Source organism: Cariama cristata, unplaced genomic scaffold (assembly GCF_000690535.1).
Source record: "Cariama cristata isolate BGI_N322 unplaced genomic scaffold, ASM69053v1 scaffold2700, whole genome shotgun sequence".
Classification (NCBI taxonomy): Eukaryota; Metazoa; Chordata; class Aves; order Cariamiformes; family Cariamidae; genus Cariama; species Cariama cristata.
Window position 1 is genome coordinate 58,457 of NW_009595070.1, and position 17,721 is coordinate 76,177.

A 17,721-nucleotide genomic window follows, 5' to 3' on the forward strand; every position below is an offset into this window, starting at 1 on the left:
AAAAAAACCCAAATGTTTCCACAAACATTCATGTCATGGGCAATTAATCTAATCCTGAGTGCAAGGGTTTGTCAACTAAGGTACCATTCCACTCCCTTGAAGGTGCCAAGAAGTTGGGTATTTCCTTCAATATGAAAAAAAACCCCAAATGTTTCCACAAACATTCATGTCATGGGCAATTAATCTAATCCTGAGTGCAAGGGTTTGTCAACTAAGGTACCATTCCACTTCAAGAGAATATGGGTTTCTCTCTGTGAATCCTTCTTCGTGCTCTCATGAAACAAAAAGTAAAATCCCCCCAGGTGTGTAGTTGTCTGGGATTACTTGCTTATGTCCCTGCACATTTCTAATTTTAAATACAAGCACTCTGTTTACATTTTTTCAGGTATATGGTAGCATTTTGACTCAAAAGATATATTAAAAATCTTTGCTGCTGGACCAGTGTATGTAGCTTGATTAAAATGACTCTCAAGCTGCTGCTTTTTCATTCTCAAATCACTGACTTCACTCTCTGATTCAGATTTTAAGGGAATCTTGGGCCAGTCCCTCCTTGCTACTTATACATTGCCTTACATTTGCATATCCATTTCCGTTCATGCTCTTGGACTTTGTGATTGTTTAAAGGTTGTGCTGTTTTTTTCTCTTCTCCTTGCTACTTCAGGAGTGGCTCGTGAGCCAGTCAAGTCTACTTGCACATCCAGAATCTTTGCTTCACCTTCAAAATACTTGCAGCTGTTGGGATACCAACAGTACAAGATATTCTAAACATTACGTGTCACTGGGTAGTTAAATGATTAGAAAATTACTTTAACAATAAAAATCACTTTATTCTGTGTCACTTCTCATCAATTCCTACCTCCTCCCCACCTTTTTTGGCTAGTCAGGCACCTTGCAGACGTTTTAAGAGTTTATTTCTCCTGTGCTCTGACACAGCAGGGAAAGATTAGACTGATTTTGCTGCTGAGGAAGAGAGACACAGACCTACAGCGCCCAAATTACCAGCAGTCTCTGTTGCAGAGTGAGTTCAGCCTCATGTCTAGAGCCATGAGGCAAATTAGAGGCAGAGCTAAAGTTAAACCTGCCATTTCAGATTCTGATCTAGCACCTCAGCCACAGCAGCAGCATTAGATTTTTTTTTTTCTTTTTGTATTCCTTTTAGCTTTTCTTCATGTTGCTGTTTGGTGGTAAGAAAGAATGTGCCTAGTCATGCTCTGACCTGATTACAAGGATGAAAGTTGGAAGTGTGGGCTAGATATTCCTATGTTACTCACTGAAAATGCAAAGTAGATTACTAATATTTTTGGCTGATGACTAATACTTTGCAGTGTTTCTGTTGTCTCCACTTCATGCTTGAAGAAAATGTGACCAGTTAAGAGACTGACACGTGATTTTGCACAAATGTCATTTAGCCCAAATGTCCTTGTTCCTGATCTTTGTTAAATAAATAGATAACTCGGAAGGAGAGCACCATTGACATAGCCTGGTTTTAAGTTACTAGCAAGGAGCAGAGTAGTAGCTGACTGGTTGCTGTTTGATGTTACTTCTATGCCCAATGCTAGTAAACATCATTTTTTCAGAGGCTCTGCAAAATTAAGTTGTACAGCTTCTAGTTACTGTACCTTTAGCTGATTAGGCAGCTCAGCTGCCACTAGAAACTTAAGCATTCATTAGCATTTCATGAGCCTTTAGACAATATCCCTATCTGTCAGTTCAGTCCTTTCATTGACAATAGTGTTAATGATTTAAAATATTCAGCAGTGTAACCAGACAATGTCAGCTAAAATGGAAAATGCTGCATTTGCATTCCTGGTGTCATGCAAAGCCATTTCAACAGACACTGAGCTTAAGGCAAAGAAGCATTTTAATCCTTTATGTGGCGAGTGGTGAGAACTACTGTAATAGCCCATGAAGAAAACAAGATATAGAACTTCACAGAACAGCAAGAAATGTTAAAGTAGAGGAGGGGGAATGATCTAAAATTTATTTTAATTTCATAGAGCATCCCTATACTTAACTGTAATGGGAGACCTTATAAAACAGCGGTGCAGAGAACACATCCAGTACATTTTACTATTCATGGCAATCATTCCTATGCCTCCACCCCTTTTTAAAACAAAAATTGATTCTTGTGTGTATCCCTGGGCAGTATGATAGGATGACTTTAAGTAGAATTGTGAAGATTCAGATCGAGTATCAAGTAAGTTTCAAGCAGAGCAAAAGTACTTTTCTTCAGCCTTCATCCTTCAAAATCATTTAGATATTTGTTTTGTACACAGGGTCACAGTTACTAAAACTGGATCTATGTCTGGATGCATATCAGACATCTTAACTTGAAATGCTTGTAGATGTCATAAATCTTCACATGCATAATAACCTAAAATATAGACCACTACATTACCAAGGAACTCTGCCTATCATTGATGTCCATCTATGCCAAAATTCTCTTCTTTAAATGAAAACTAGTAGGGCCACGCAAGCATTTCTACATTACCTTCCTAGCATGCTTCAGTGCTAATCTACAGAGAGAATATATTGACAGAGTTCAGGCAGGGAAACCTCAGACAGTGTGAGCTCTGAAGAGCTGTGTTAGACCACAGCAGGTACGCAGAGTGTATTGTGATGATCTCATGGAGAACAAGGAGGGAATGTTGCCTCACACACACTGGCTCTATGAGGTTTAGATGGAACTTGGTGCAGCTGGAGGGAATTTTCTTTGCTGTTTACTGTAATCTGTTCAACTACTTATCTAAATAGGAATATCAGGTCTGAATCTTAAATTGGTGCGAGTGACAATGACGTAGTATAATGATGATGAACTGTGAGAAAGCAAGAATAAAAATAAGATGGAAGTAGAAAAGTAAACTGACTCTGTACAGATGTTTTTAGAGTGTTTTGGGGTTTTTTTAACTTTGCTGGTCTTTTGTCTGGCTCCTTCTTGTGATTGCTTTACCATCAGAAATAATAAGTTCTTGTGTACTTCCATAGATCTCTCCCCATGGCGGATCTTCTTCCAATGTGAATGGTGTACCTGAATCACTCCATTGCCAGAGTCCCGAAGGTAGGACACCAATAATCGCTAACAATCTTTGCACAACAATTGCTAACAAAATTTTGATGTAGGTGACAGTTGGTTTAGCACTTCTAGATGGTTTCTGATGACTCCAAATCATTTTTTGTTCTGAGATGTTTGATACTTTGTTGACAACCTTATCTTGGAAAAATTGTTATCGCGTTTTATATGTCAAGGCAGTAAAGTTGGGAAATAAATTTTGTTCTTTTTTTTGTCAAGTGGGTAGCACATTGGTGGACCGTGCTGTTCAATAGTCACTATTAGGAATTTGAGTGATTTTGAACATGAGCTGCAGAGTATCACCAGAAATGTGTTTGTGGCTGGATTGAAAGTGCAGCCGTCCTCAAAACAGCACATTGTGCTTCAGGTAGAACCATTAGCCCATCAACTGACCTTAGCTAAATTTAACCTTTCACTCCTTATCTCTTTAAAGCAATGTTATTTTTTCAATTTTTTTTAAATTTCATTTTAGAGTCAATTTTTTAATTTAAAAATACTGAAATAAGCAGCTATCAAACTTATTTGCATTTTGGATGTTTCAGCAGCAGCTAAGGGAACTTGAAGAAATTCAGCAGATAAAACTTTTAGTTCTTTTACATGCATTGTAGATGAGTCTTACTTGCGTTTTTGCTTTGAGTATGCAAAAAGATACTTCAGAAAAAAGTATTTTGAGTTCAGAAAATATTTAAACTAAGGACTTCTAACTGCATTTGTTATGTGGATTATGTCCACACAAAACCACAGTAATATTTGATTCGCATGTTAAAAGGTCAAACAACTCTTGTTAGCTTTATCTTGTTCTTTCTTGTGCCTGAGATAAAAACAAGGGAATAAGCTGTGAAGAAAACAGCTTGCTTTTAAGTTTTATTTTGCATTTGTGACTGTTCTGTGTCCGTGGAACCCATTGGGGATATCTTATATCCTGCTGACACTTCTCTTCAGCTTGCATTATCAACCTTGCTTTTTTGCAGGTGTGAATGGAAACAAGTGCTCAGGGTCCTCTACCATTCTTGAGAAGTATAAAGTGGGGAAGGTGATTGGTGATGGCAATTTTGCTGTTGTAAAGGAGTGCATAGAACGGTGAGCAAGGAAACTATTCGGTACTGCTGTTTATTTTACTGGATAAAGCCCTGTGTATTAGCATAATTTCATAGCAAATGTGATGAGATGAAAGGAAAGACCAGTTGCAAAGATATGCCTACGCTTCAGGAGAACTTAGCGTAGCAAAACACACAGAGCTTCCTACGTATTATTCCAGCAAAGGGATATGAGAGCAGCAGAGGAACATGGCTTTTTATTCCAAAATCTAAAGGAGGTATCGCCTTCTAATGGATGCTCTTCAGGAAACCCCACAGATCTTCAAGAAGTCCCCTCACACAACAGAACTTTTTGGATGGCAGGAAATTCTATGTGGCATCTAAACAGTCTTTGAGAGACTCCCCCTTCTGCCTCAGCAATTCTGCTGCTTATAGTATCCCTACTGTCTGCTGCTCAAACGGTTTTTCACAGCTTTCAGTCTACTGTGGGCAAAGTGTTCTTAAAGGCACGCAGCTGATGGCTGTTAGCCTGTGCTACGGACTCCCTTGTGCTTGTTGCTCCTGTGAGGTAGTCCAGTGATTAGCCAGAGGCTTTTCAAATCAGCCCTTCAGTATTCCAGATTCTAAAATATTCTCTCGCCTGGTTTCCCATGGGTAGGCAGGGTACCTTTACAGACCTGTGCTGTGTTACTGCTCTTCCTCTGCGAGCTTTGTGTCACACTTTGCTGCTAGCGCAAACATAACAGATGACTTGACTGTCACTTTCTCAGTGTATTTTTTAGAACCACCTTCTGCTATCTTCATCAATCTCAGAGTTATGTCAGCTTCTTAAATATTATGAGGAATCCCCAACTTGTGTGCAAATACTGGGTAAATTCAGCAAATGTCTGTAAAACCGACAAAAGTTACAGAAACAGTTTCTATTATTTCATCCTCATCTGCTGGTTTTATTTAAATGAAAAGAAAGATAATTATGAATGGAAACATCTCATTCCAGCCTTAGCAGATCAAGGATGCATAGATAGATACTTTTGCCGAGTCATCAAACGGGCCAAAAGGGTTGGGTACTGAGGCTGAACCTGGGGCCTTCTCTACTGAAACGTAGGGTTCTGCAGCCATTATTGCTTTTTCTGAAGAGAATTGTTTCTTGATACTGTATCTGGATTATTTCTGTCCATTACTGAGAATAATATTGGCAGGTGGTATGTAACACAATGTCTAATACGCCCTTCTGGTTTATAGCAGCAAATGACAATTGTTATTTTTCATACTTTTTTGAGAAAGTGATGTACAAGCATGCAAGTTTTATAGAGCATCGACCACCTCTCTAGGAAGCCTGTGCCAGGGTTTGACGACCCCCTGGGTAAAGAAAAGCTTCCTAACGACCTGTCTAAACCTCCCCTGAGAGACGCAGCTTTGAGCCATTCCCATGTGTCCTGTTCCTGAACCCCAGCGAGAAGAGGTCAGCACTTCCATCTCCACGTCCCCTCCTCAGGAAGCTGTAGAGGACAAAGAGGTCACCTCTCAGCCTCCTTTTCTCCAAATTAGACAAGCCCAAAGTCCTCAGCCGCCCCACACAGGGCAGGCCTGCCAGCCCCCTCTATGCACGAATAGCAAGCCTAGCAGGGCATCTTTCCTAGTTGGCTTACTGAGGACCTGTGACAAGGAGTTATCTCCTAGAAGCTTTAAGAATTTCCCAGATGTGCTCATGACAGCAGTATGATATTCCCAGTTAATGTCTGGGAAGTTGAAATCTCCCATAAGGACAGGGGCTACTGATCCAGAGATTTCTCCTGATTGCCTATAGAATAACTCATCAGTGCACATCCTGGCTGGGTAGTGGACGCCCACTACAAGATCTCCTTTGTTTTCCATCCCCCTAATCCTCACCCAGAGGCTCCCAACCACGTCATCACTAACTGTAAGGGCTGTACAATCCAACCTCTCCCTTACGTATAGCGCGACACCTTCATCTCTCCAGTCCTGCCAGTCCCTCCCGAGCACAGCCCGTAGCCCTCCGTCCCAGCACGCCAATCATGGGACTCATTCCACCAAATCCCACTAATACCGATGATACGGTAGCTCTGGGAGCTGACCAGCGCTTTCCATTCATCGTTTGTTTCTCACACCGCGTGCATTAGCATACCAGCATTTCAGATACGGTCCTGAGCCCTCTGTGCTCCCAGGAGCAGTGTAAATGTTCCCACTAGCATTGCCACCCTCCGGCGATGCCGTGCCAACCCTTACCTACTGCAGTGCTGTTGGTATCCCCTTCCCCCATCGATTCTAGTTTAAAGCCCTCTTGATCTCAGTCTTCACTGTAAGAGTCGTTAGGCATTGGAACGGGCTCCCCAGGGAGGTGGTGGAGTCACCATCCCTGGAGATGTTCAAAAAACGTTTAGATGTGGCGCTTCAAGACATGGTTTAGTGGGTATGGTGGCATCAGGTATACGGTTGGAGTTGGTGATCTTTGAGGTCTCTTCCAACCATAACGATTCTATGATTCTATGATCAGTCCCGCCAGCTTACACCCAAAGATGCATTTTCCCCATCGGGACAGGTGGCTCCCGTCGGGCCCCAGCATACCTTGTCTCTCAAAGGCGCTTCCGTGGTTTCAAAACCCAAAGTTTTGGCACAGACACCAAATGGATGGTGCTTCACAGGGTTTTCCCATGCACCCTGAGACTGGCCACGCATCCTTTGTTATCGATAGAGTGAACAACATTTGATAACAGATTAAAAGCATAAGATAACATAATTTATTCTTTTCAGGAATATTGACTGTGCATTTTGGAAATCACTTAAGTTCCACTGAAAATGGGACAAGGGCTGCTAAGTCACTTGGGTTTCAAAATGTCATCTGTGCTTTTTGGAATGAGGGGACCGGACTAAAAAAACAACCTTCCAATTATTTAAAAAAACCCACAACAAACAAAATCAAACTTAAAAATCTAGTTTTGTATGTGATCCAATCTTTGTATTTAGTGCAGCATTATTAAATGAATTTTAGAGAAAATAAATATACAACAATAGTTGCTAATAATGACAACGAGAGAGGAAATGCCAACTCTAAATGCTTGTCTTCTAATTCCTATTAATTATTATACTTCAGTTCCAATAGCAGTGTGCTTAGGAGCCTTTAGGTGTGGAGCCAGGATCCTATTATACCAGCTGGTCTACAAAAATAATAGGATGGTCTCTTTTGTAAAGGGTGCCTGTATGTCTCCATATAGAGACACGAGTCAACAGATGGACACCGACAACTAGACAGAAGAATACCAGAAACCTGTCAGACAATCCTGGTGTATGATAGGCAGTGGTATTAGCACACAAATTACGTGGATGATATTGAGGAGTTTTTTCTTAGGTGCAATAGTAAAAGACATTTGCAAGAGGGATTTGAAGTTGGTTGATGAATAATTGGCTTTGTGAATGTTAACTCCTCTTACACAGTGTAAGTGCCAAAGGTTTGCTAAGTGGGATTTGCTGATCAGTTGTTTGCAGGCTTTCAGATAATGCACTTAATTTAGTGTAGAGCATAAATTGTGGTTCTGAATTACACACTGTATTCATAGTAGATTTTACATCAGGTCCGTAACATGAGAGGATGGCATTTCACAGCTACCAGTGAGAGAACGCTTCTATCTACAGACCAGATCAGGTTGTAACTATGACAACCTCGCAGATACAGCTATTTCAGAGCAGAGAGTCTCTACTGCTTTTTTTCAGTAATGGATAAATCAAATGTGAGATATTAATTCAGTTCCTTTTTTGGTGAGGTACTGGTTTTGATTAGTTACATCTAATGCCAAAAGTATAGTGAAAATTAACCTGGGAGTCTGAACACACGCCTGACTTTTGCTTTTGTAACTACCTGCAGTGTTTTTACTGTCAGTACTCCAGGTACTGACACAACACAAAACAGTAGCAACAGGGTCTTACGGCATTTCCTTGTGATTTTTAACTCATCATTAATATGAGTAGTAATGTCGTCTTTGTTTACCCCCCCCCACAAAAAGGATAATTCATTTGTGTGGCTTTTTTTCTCTCATTTCTCTGGAGAAATGGAGAAGATTTTTATTGCTTAAAGGGACAAAAGGCAAACAAGAACTCCTTTCTTTGAGAGTATTTACTGAAAACAGTAATCCTTTTTACTTTGTATATAACCACCCTCTTAAATGTCATGGGACTTTGGATGACTGCTATACAATTCCATAGAATACTAAAAAAAACCCAACAAACAACAGAAGGAATGAAATACAAAAGGTCAAAATTAGTGCCTAATAAATTCTGCGGGATTTTAGACTTGTCTGTAATGAACTATGGGTTTTTAGCTCTGCTGAATCCTACTGAATTTTTCCACTAGGACATCAGTCTTCCTTCCGCTTGCTTACACATAAATGTGTATGATTTTTATTTTTAAAGCCCACCAGTTGAACAAAGCGAAGTGGAAGGCTCAAGACAAATTTTGCGTGTTGCATTAACGAAGCGAGAGAGAGTTGTGCCAGGTCACAGAAGAATGAATTGCAGCTGGAGCCTGGGATTACTACAGAAAGCGAGCTAGGTTGTGGTAGTCAGGGAAACAGCAGGCGCAAATGCTGCTCAGAAAACAAAAACCAAAATCAAGCCCGTTGTGTGAATTTTCTGTCGGCAACCTCCATGGGTCAAGGCATTCTGTTACGATGATGCATATTCTTACAGATAATGCCACAATTTGTTGACTGGTTTCTAATTAATGGTTCTCATATTTTTCTTGCTAGATCCACAGGAAAGGAGTTTGCGCTGAAGATCATAGACAAGGCGAAATGCTGTGGAAAGGTAGCGTACGACAATTTGCATGTATAAGAAAAATAGCAGAAACAGCGCTGGCAGCTGCTCATTACTCATAAACGGTGGGCGTGTTTGGGTTTTCTGACTATTTTCTGACTATTTGTTTAACAGGATGATAATGTATTGAAGAAGCAAGTAATAAAAGTAGTGGGCGTTAACCTACTAGTTAATAGAGTAAAAGCCAAACAAATTGTCATCTGTTTTATTGGACTAACGAAGAAAATGCTAATACGTGTCCAAAATGTATTAAAAAGATTTTGATCTATAAAATATGAGAGAGGAAATTTGCAGCTACATATGTATTTATAGAATTTCCATCCCTCTCTGCATCTTATTTTTATCTTTTTATGGCTGTACATGCTCCTTTTATATGCAGAACATGGATTTGGAAAGAAATTTTCACAATCATTTCTTTCTGTTTGTCGTTTCACCATCCTATATAACAAAGATCTCTTAACAAAAGAGTCCCTTAATCTTTCTTTTTAATTCTAGCTCAAAAAAAAAAAAGTCCAAAATTTTCTCTCCAGCAGAACAGTGTGGTACATAATCGAAGGAAATATCTGAGAGTGTCAGACCTCTTCTTCACCTTCCTCCCAAGTACAGAGATTTTAAAAAAGGAAGAAAAAACCCCCACCTACAGCCACGAACGTAGACTAAGCGTTGGAATAGATAACAACAAATAAAATGCTTCTATTGTCACTGCTTTGCAATACCTTAAAAACAAAGTGCTTTTGAGGAACTTATGAGTCAGATGGATCACAGTTTAGTGTTAGCTAAAAGAACGCTGAGGGCACAGTATTAATTAGCAATCAAGTTCTGGATTAAAGTTTCTCTGCATGTAGGAAATATGCCGTTCTCTCAAGGATGACTGAAAAGATGGACTTTTGGATGCAGACACCTCATTTTTTTATGTAAATGTTTGCACTGAAATGATTCTGGAGGTAACTTTGCAACCAAGTCAGGGTTTTAATCGCAAGGTACTCTTTTTGGCAATTGCATGGAGTAATGGCTCTGAAGTGTAATTAGGGCTCCATATGCTGAATGTGACCTTGTAGGAAAATGCAGCAAGTCTGTATGACGTTCTTGGGGTGGTAAGGAGCCGAATAGTTCTGTACAGTAACGAGTTTACCTGCTGTGATGACTTGGAGTAGAGGTCCTCAAACAAAAATGTTTTATCTGTGCAGATTTTAAATGGTGTATTAGTGCTAGGAGGTGAGTGTTCCCCCCTCCCCATTGCTTTATCTCATATTCTTTAGGTTTATTTAAGGGAAAATTTAGAAAGGAATCTTAAAAATTTACAACCAGAAGAAAAAACGTTAGAATTGCCTTTTTGAGATTAAAATATTGCCATTTCTTCAGCTGTGAAAAGGGCGATCCAGCGTGTTTCGCTGCAAAAGAGAACTTTCGGGTGATGTGTACTTGCAACTTCATCTGAGTCAGCTGCTTAGGTATCATAAATTGGAATGGTCTAGAGATAGACAATGCATTTTATCGAGAGACTTTAGACATATTTTCTATTTATCGTTCTCCTTGCTTTAAAACAAACAAATAAACCCCCCCACCCACCCCATGGACGCATACTTGTCTGTGTTGAAAGGACCTGTGTCTGTGTGGCCACATACAGGTGTAGGTGTAGGTACAGGCAGAGGACTGCTGTTAGGAAGATGTTTGTACCTGTAACAGACAGTGGCAGAACTGTCCAGGAAGAATTCCAACAAAGGAATTAAATTTTGCTACAGCTTACTCCTCCTTCACTCCATTGCACATGCCAACATAAGTCCTGCCTTAAAAACACTCATCTGGCCCAAATCTGCACGAGTTGTATGTTGCTCGCCGCTCTCTAGCAGTTCATCTTGGGTGTCCTACAACTTGAAGCCAATCAATTAATGTATTTTCCACAATCAGCTTACATGTTAATTATACAACAATTTTTCTGTAAATAAATCATATTAACGTAGACTGAAATCTGTATTGCACTATCCAGGAGAATGTTATAACAAGTTTGAGAATTTTTTTTTTTTTTACATCGCAAAATATAGCCGTAACAGTGGGGTGGTTGAAAATAACTAGTTACATATTAGTCAGCATTTTGAAGACAGGTATTAAAACAGTGGCTCAACAACATTTTGGAGCCTTTTAAAAAAATTATCATTGTTTATTTTAAATAAACATTACTTATGCCTGGGCTTTGTTCAAAGCAATTAACAATTTAGTCAAGCAAAACAAAGCAAGCACAGGTAAAGCTGTTGTGCCTTAGTCATAATTAATGGATGTAATAAATTTAATGTGTTATCTGTTCTGTAGGTAGACAAAGCTATAATAAGATTCTGGTTTTTGCTTGGACTCTTAATGCTAGCTTTGAATTTACAGGCTTCCACCCATAAGGCTTAGTATGCTGTGGCTGTTCACTTTTCTCTGTTGATGAGATTGAGCATTGTGTTTAACAAAATTGCTTCATGTTTGTTTGTTTCTTTCCCTCCAGAGCACTTTGCTTGGAGCCGACATATGTTTGTTCAGAATGACAATTGATGCTCTTTCAAACTGAATTTGAGAGGTGTGACTCTTTAACCCATATATGCCACACCATGCTCTCACAAAGCGAGGTGCACACCCGGCATGTGGTTTCTGAGTTCCATAGGCACATAAAGCTTTGGCAAAAACACAATGCATCCGTAAACAGCCCTGGAAATAGAAGGTGAAGTAGCGTGAGATCTTCAGTCACTGCCTATGCACAGCGGATCACATCTACTTCTAGTGCTCTGCTCACAAATGCATGAAGTGCATGCTACGAATCAGTGCGTTAAACACAAATAAGTTCCAAGTCCAGTGACGTGATTTGTTATCCGCCAAAGTGTAAGGAAACTAGTGTTTTATGTGACGAGCATTGTTACTTTTGCAGTGAACCTAAATACAGTATCTGTATTCGAAGATTTATAAAGGGAAATGAAAATCATTCTTCACATGAAAGGGGCCTGTAATTTTCTTTGCTCTCCGGTGTTAACCAAGTGCTAGGATGTTCCAGAAAACACCACATTCTGAAACTCGTTTGTTTGTGAGACCCGTTCCTTCCTCAGAAGTATAGGGAAGGGGAAATTCAACTCGGTCTGTGTGCTGCTAAGCTCTTGGAGCCACGACGACTCAACTGAGCTATTACGTATTTTGCAGATTGTAAATCTGAACATACATATAAAATGAACTGAAATCCATAACCAAAGCAGTTGTAATATTTTTTTTCCTGTATATAATCCACAATTTTTATAAAAATAAAGTCCTTGAAAATAAATCCTAGGTAATCTGTCCTTGAGTAACCTACGCTAAATGAGAGGTGAAGGCTGGAGAGGATCAAGAACGCGTTAACTATTGATGGGGGGTGGCAGGTTACAACGGTGGGGGAGGCTCTGAACTTAATTTCACCTCATAATACCCACATAAGAATATAATCTGCACTTCCTCAATTGCCGTCATGTTCCGGAGCCTTTTTTTCAGAGAGATCCCATGGGTTAAGTGTGTGAAATATGGTATTTTAAATTAAATTGGGTCAATGATGAAGTACAGTTGGTCTAAAATACAAGTTAAAATCCAGCATCTGACAATAACCCTCTACTATATAAATTAACCAGCAAACAAGGTGCTCGCTGATCAAGTAATCGGTGGGCAGCTGATGAAAGGAGAAGTGAATTGGCAATTTCGTGTCTGTTCAGATAAACTTCCATCTCTTTTCTGAACAGGAACACCTGATTGAAAATGAAGTGTCTATTCTGCGCCGAGTGAAGCATCCAAATATCATTATGCTTATAGAGGAGATGGACACCCCATCAGAACTGTACCTGGTGATGGAACTCGTCAAGGTAAGACTAAGGAGACTTTTTTTAATTCTCTGTGTTGATGTGAAATCTGAGAAGTATCTAGGAACATTAAGCTCTTGGGAGACATAATCAGTTAAGATTTCAGTGGCAACCTGCATTTTTAATCATGCAAATACTCTTGTCAATCAATTATATTAATGGAATTTATGTCTCTTCAGTTGTAATTAGACTATTTACACAGATATGAGGCAATTTTGCAATGTGGATAGTGGTTTTTATATCATGTTTACAATATGAGGGAGTAATAGTGATAGGCATTTACTGACAGACCACCTGCATTTATGTCACTAATATCTGTATTTAATAATTTACTTTAAAGAAACAAACTCTCTTTAATGACTTTATCTTAGTAGACAATAGATGCAACGAATAGTTTAAACTCAAGTGATTATGGTCCAGCAAAATTCAGACTCAAAAAATCTCACCTCTTTTGCTTGTATCAAACATTCACTCACCTTATTCCCAGTTCACCAGAAAAATAGATGCTGCTTTCATACATGTAGAGAGAAAACAAAAATCTTCATTTCGCTGTCACCTTGTGAACCAAATACACGACTGGCATCAAGTTTTAGTCAAGCACTCTCTTGCCTGTGTTCTGTACATACGCAGCTTGATTGGCATGTCAGATACAAATAATGTACATCACTATCATCACTTTTTATTTCTGTCTGAAACACTGTTAGATTCAAGAGTCCTCTCTAGAACGGTTGCCAGCCTGGGAAACCTCTAAAGAAAGTCTGGAGCTGTTGAATTCATAATTTCCGTAGCCTACCCATTTCTCTTCCTTTCTAGAAGTTATTTTTGTATAGTAGAGGCTTTTTTGGGTTTAAGACTGTATTTTTTTTAATATATTTTAATACACCACTATTTTGGCCTGTATTTCCTGAACTGCTGCTTCTCTTCCACATGTATGGAAATGCTTGGAATGCCACCCAGAGTTCAGACAGCTCACTCCTACAGAGGTATCCAGGGCAACCATCACAGAGACACCCACCCCAACTTTGTTGCGATGGCTGGAAACGCTGCACCAGTAACTCGCGTACATGGTGTTATGTTTTCCAAGAGCAACAGGGCATCTGTAATCAGAGACTGCACAACCGGCACGTTCAGAAATCATCTGTAGGCTCTGCACTTTGGTGTCTCGTAGAATCATTTAGGTTGGAAAAAATCACGCTTGTGATGTTGTTTGTCCCCTTCAGCTGTATTTATTGGGTATTTCTGCAATATCTACAGAAATTCCAATTTGCAGTTCATTACAGTTGCTGAATATTTGTTATGTAGGTTTTTTTATTATTGGGTTAATTTGTATTACTTTAGGCTTTACTTAAAATCGACTGTTTTTTGCTAAGTAAAGGTAATATATTGATAAGGTGAAGAAAAGGGAGACGGTATGCCTATACCTGTAGGTAAGATAAGTAAGTGATGAAAGGTAGGAAGATCAAGGGAATGAAATCAAGACAGAGAAGAGCTGTGATTTGCCCAAACGCAGACACCAGAAGCCTGGAGTACAGTTGAGAATTTGACATAGATAACCCAAGTCCCAGTCTAGATCGTCTTTCTGCAAAATAATTTTTGTACTCTTTAACAGGCATTTGAGCGTGCCTTTTGTAAAGGAAGATTTTATGTGGCTTTTTTATGACATATCATCATCTTAATTTTATTTTTCATGTAGTGATCTATTATCTTTCTATTACTTTAGGGAGGAGATCTATTCGATGCCATCACTTCTTCTACAAAATATACGGAGCGAGATGGGAGTGCAATGGTCTACAATCTAGCCAGTGCACTCAAATACCTTCATGGGCTCAACATTGTGCACAGAGACATCAAGCCAGAAAACCTCCTGGTATGTCCCCTTTATTTTCTAATATTTTCTCTTACTTTGTTCTCATTAATGCACATGCTTGTCTATAAATGTCAAGGAGCTGAGCAGAGAACAGCAAGAATACTAATTTAGAATAACTATGTATGAAATAAATCTTCTGCCATGAGATAGCAATCACGGTAACCCAAGTGAGCTGTGCTCAAGCCTGTCCTTAGACCTGTCTTTATTTACATTTTGATTGACTGCCATTTGGGTAAACAGGAGTATTGTCTCACGGAACAAGGGATTTTAAAGCTATGTCGATGAATTATTTATTCTAGTTTGCAAGTGGGAGAAAAGGTGGGCTGAGTGCCATTTCTTTGAAGGATCATATGGTTATGTCAAGCAATTTTATTTTTTTTTTCTTTCACTGTCATAGCAGGAACATCTTTCTGATGATTTACCAGTGTTCTAGCCATGAATTAACTCCATACATACGTTTATTTTGTCCTAGGGGACTGCCTACTTTGGTTTTCAGCAGAGACATAAAATAACTGTGTTGACAGGACTTACCATGAAGTCTGCTTTGGGAACTGCTTGGACTACGGTTCGCAGAATGGGACCAGCGTGCTCCCTTGCTTATGCACATAGGTTACACTTACGTATTCCTGAGGGGGTATTAGATATTGCGTGCCGTGCACTGAACAGGGCCGTAATCCCCCCTGCTTGAGGCACTGTCCTTGGGAATGCTGGTAGCTTTCCTCAACACTTAGTAGGCATTTCTTAAAGCCGCCTGTGGTGTTTGTCAATCCTGTTTAATGAGGTTGCATCTAGAGTAGGAGTCAGGGCTTATCCCAGGCCAGATTTTGAGCTAGTACAAGGATAAGCTGAAAATATTTTCCAATTAATAGTTAATTCTTTCGCAACTAATTCCACTGGCAGTGTTTAGCAATTTAAATAAGCCCTCAAATAAATTTGATTGTTTAGCAAAAGGAAAGGAAGGGAAGGGAGACTTCTCCTGGAAAATGTAGTCCCAGCAACATGGCACTTATTTAAGAGAAAGAAAATGAAGGTGGAAGTCTCACTTACTATCAGTGCATCTTCAAACACAGCCAGGCCAAGGAAATTTTAAGCTCTCATCAGTGATTGAATCAGTTATAAATAGCCACAAATGTCCTTTCTGCCTAGAAAGCCTGACGAGATTACTCACCAGATGCAAATCTTACTCACTGTGATTGACAGTGGCAGAATGTTAAGATAACATACTGGTATTGAATGTAAATGCAAATAATTCCCGTCAATTGCTACCTATAATTGCAAGTAGTTAGTTCTTTTGCACAGGGTCATCCAGCTGTCTGAATTACATCCTCTTTACTAGTCACACATTTAAAAATAGAAACTCTAAGAGTAATAGCAGCTATGAAGGTGTTGTATCAAGGAGAACAAGTGTTTCCATTAACGATATGAATTACACAGGGGAACAAAGGCTGCCGTAGCACCATTTGGTTGTTTGAGGAAACCAAATAAATTCAGCCATTCTGGAGTCCTGCATTCTAGAAACTAGATCCCATCGAAATCATGTTAACATAAACATTTTACTTCAATTAAGCTCAGTTTTGTTCTTAATTAGGGATGTTTCCCTTGCTGTTGGTCTGGTTTGATTTACTCTTGCCATCACTGTCCTATAACACTTTTTTTGCTATTAAAATTTAGCTTCTTTCATCAACAACATGACTCAGAACAAGATGTGCTAGGTTCTTTATGGGCCTTTTGGTCAGATGCACTTGGGTCTGCACAGAAACCTAAACACTTCTCGGGCAGCGTTCTCACTTCTGTACTGAACTTGCCTAGACTAAGCTTAGGGAAGACATTTGTCTATGGAATCTCCGGTACGCTGACTGACTAGATTTATGCCAAGTTAGTGAGAGATGCTAAACAAATCTGATTGTAGCTGCCAATCCCATTTTAAATGCTAGGTCCCAATCAAATGGAAGTATAGTATTATATTTTTCTTAAAATATTTAAAACTTCTCAGCACGCTAGGACTGGGTTTTCTTTTCCCCCCCTCTAGGTGCTTGAGGCTATATCATGGTCCGACCTACATAGCTGGCAGACAGCTCCACTGAATACTAGCTCCAGCCGCGCTGTGGCAATCAGTGGTCATACCATTTTCTCTTCCTTCCCTACAGGGCTGTGCAAGTTCCCTCATTTTTCTGTCTTCTTGGTGTGATGATAATTATTTTCCACAGAAAGGATTTTAAAAAAATGTGGATGGTCTCCTCCTTATTCTGTTTTGATTTTGCTGATTCTAGGTATGTGAATATCCAGATGGAACCAAGTCTTTGAAGCTAGGAGACTTTGGACTGGCGACTGTGGTTGAAGGCCCTTTGTATACCGTCTGTGGTACACCCACATACGTGGCTCCAGAAATCATTGCAGAGACAGGGTGAGGATGACTGGCTAAGACGTAGGTGACGTCTTGTGACCCATTATTTCTGGCAGGTAGCTCTTAACTGTTGTAAGAACTAGACTGCTCTCGTAGGATGGTTCTCCGTCTTTTTGTAACCAACCCACCCATGAGAAAACAGGCACCATTCGGTTCCTCAAAGAGGCCAGTTTCCTCCCTCACCCTGCTCCCAGAATTCACCTTTGCCTCCGTGCCATCACCCGAGGACCAGCGCTGGTGCAGTGGAGTTTACTGGTTTTTGTTCCCTGCCTCACCTCACCATTCACAGCCCGTTGTACCTGCCATGGCTGCTGCTCGGGGAAAAAACGGACAAGCAAAACAGAGTGTTTGTGTTAGAAATGGAGTAATTCATATTGGAAGAGACTCCAGAGGTCACCTAGTCCAAACCTGTTCTCGGAGCAGGTCTAATTAGATTATGTTGATTCAAGTGACCTTGTTTGGGTGACGCATGCTATTTGATAACTGGTGGTTTAATTAAACAACCCCATTGTTCTGTATTTTACTAGGTGGCTGCATAAATACAAAATAACGTGGTAAAATGGCTGAATTTCACAAGTCGTCTTTCCTTTTAGACCTATTAGACCTCCATTCCATGCTAGCTGACTCTTGCCATAGCTGTGACCATTCTGAATTTGGTCATCCCCTCG

The 17,721-nt window shown here is 39.8% G+C and overlaps 1 protein-coding gene across 1 annotated transcript in view; it reads left to right on the plus strand.

Moving 5' to 3' along the window:
• The window catches only part of DCLK2 (doublecortin-like kinase 2), a gene marked incomplete at its 5' end in the record, with an annotated part of 87,011 nt that overhangs the window by 58,450 nt on the left and 10,840 nt on the right, over positions 1 to 17,721 (plus strand). The window contains 7 exons of the mRNA XM_009700387.1: positions 2,598 to 2,600; positions 2,986 to 3,058; positions 4,042 to 4,150; positions 8,868 to 8,925; positions 12,666 to 12,785; positions 14,503 to 14,649; positions 16,920 to 17,053. Of these exons, the coding sequence (XP_009698689.1) occupies positions 2,598 to 2,600; positions 2,986 to 3,058; positions 4,042 to 4,150; positions 8,868 to 8,925; positions 12,666 to 12,785; positions 14,503 to 14,649; positions 16,920 to 17,053 (644 nt within the window). The remainder of the gene's footprint in view (positions 1 to 2,597; positions 2,601 to 2,985; positions 3,059 to 4,041; positions 4,151 to 8,867; positions 8,926 to 12,665; positions 12,786 to 14,502; positions 14,650 to 16,919; positions 17,054 to 17,721) is intronic.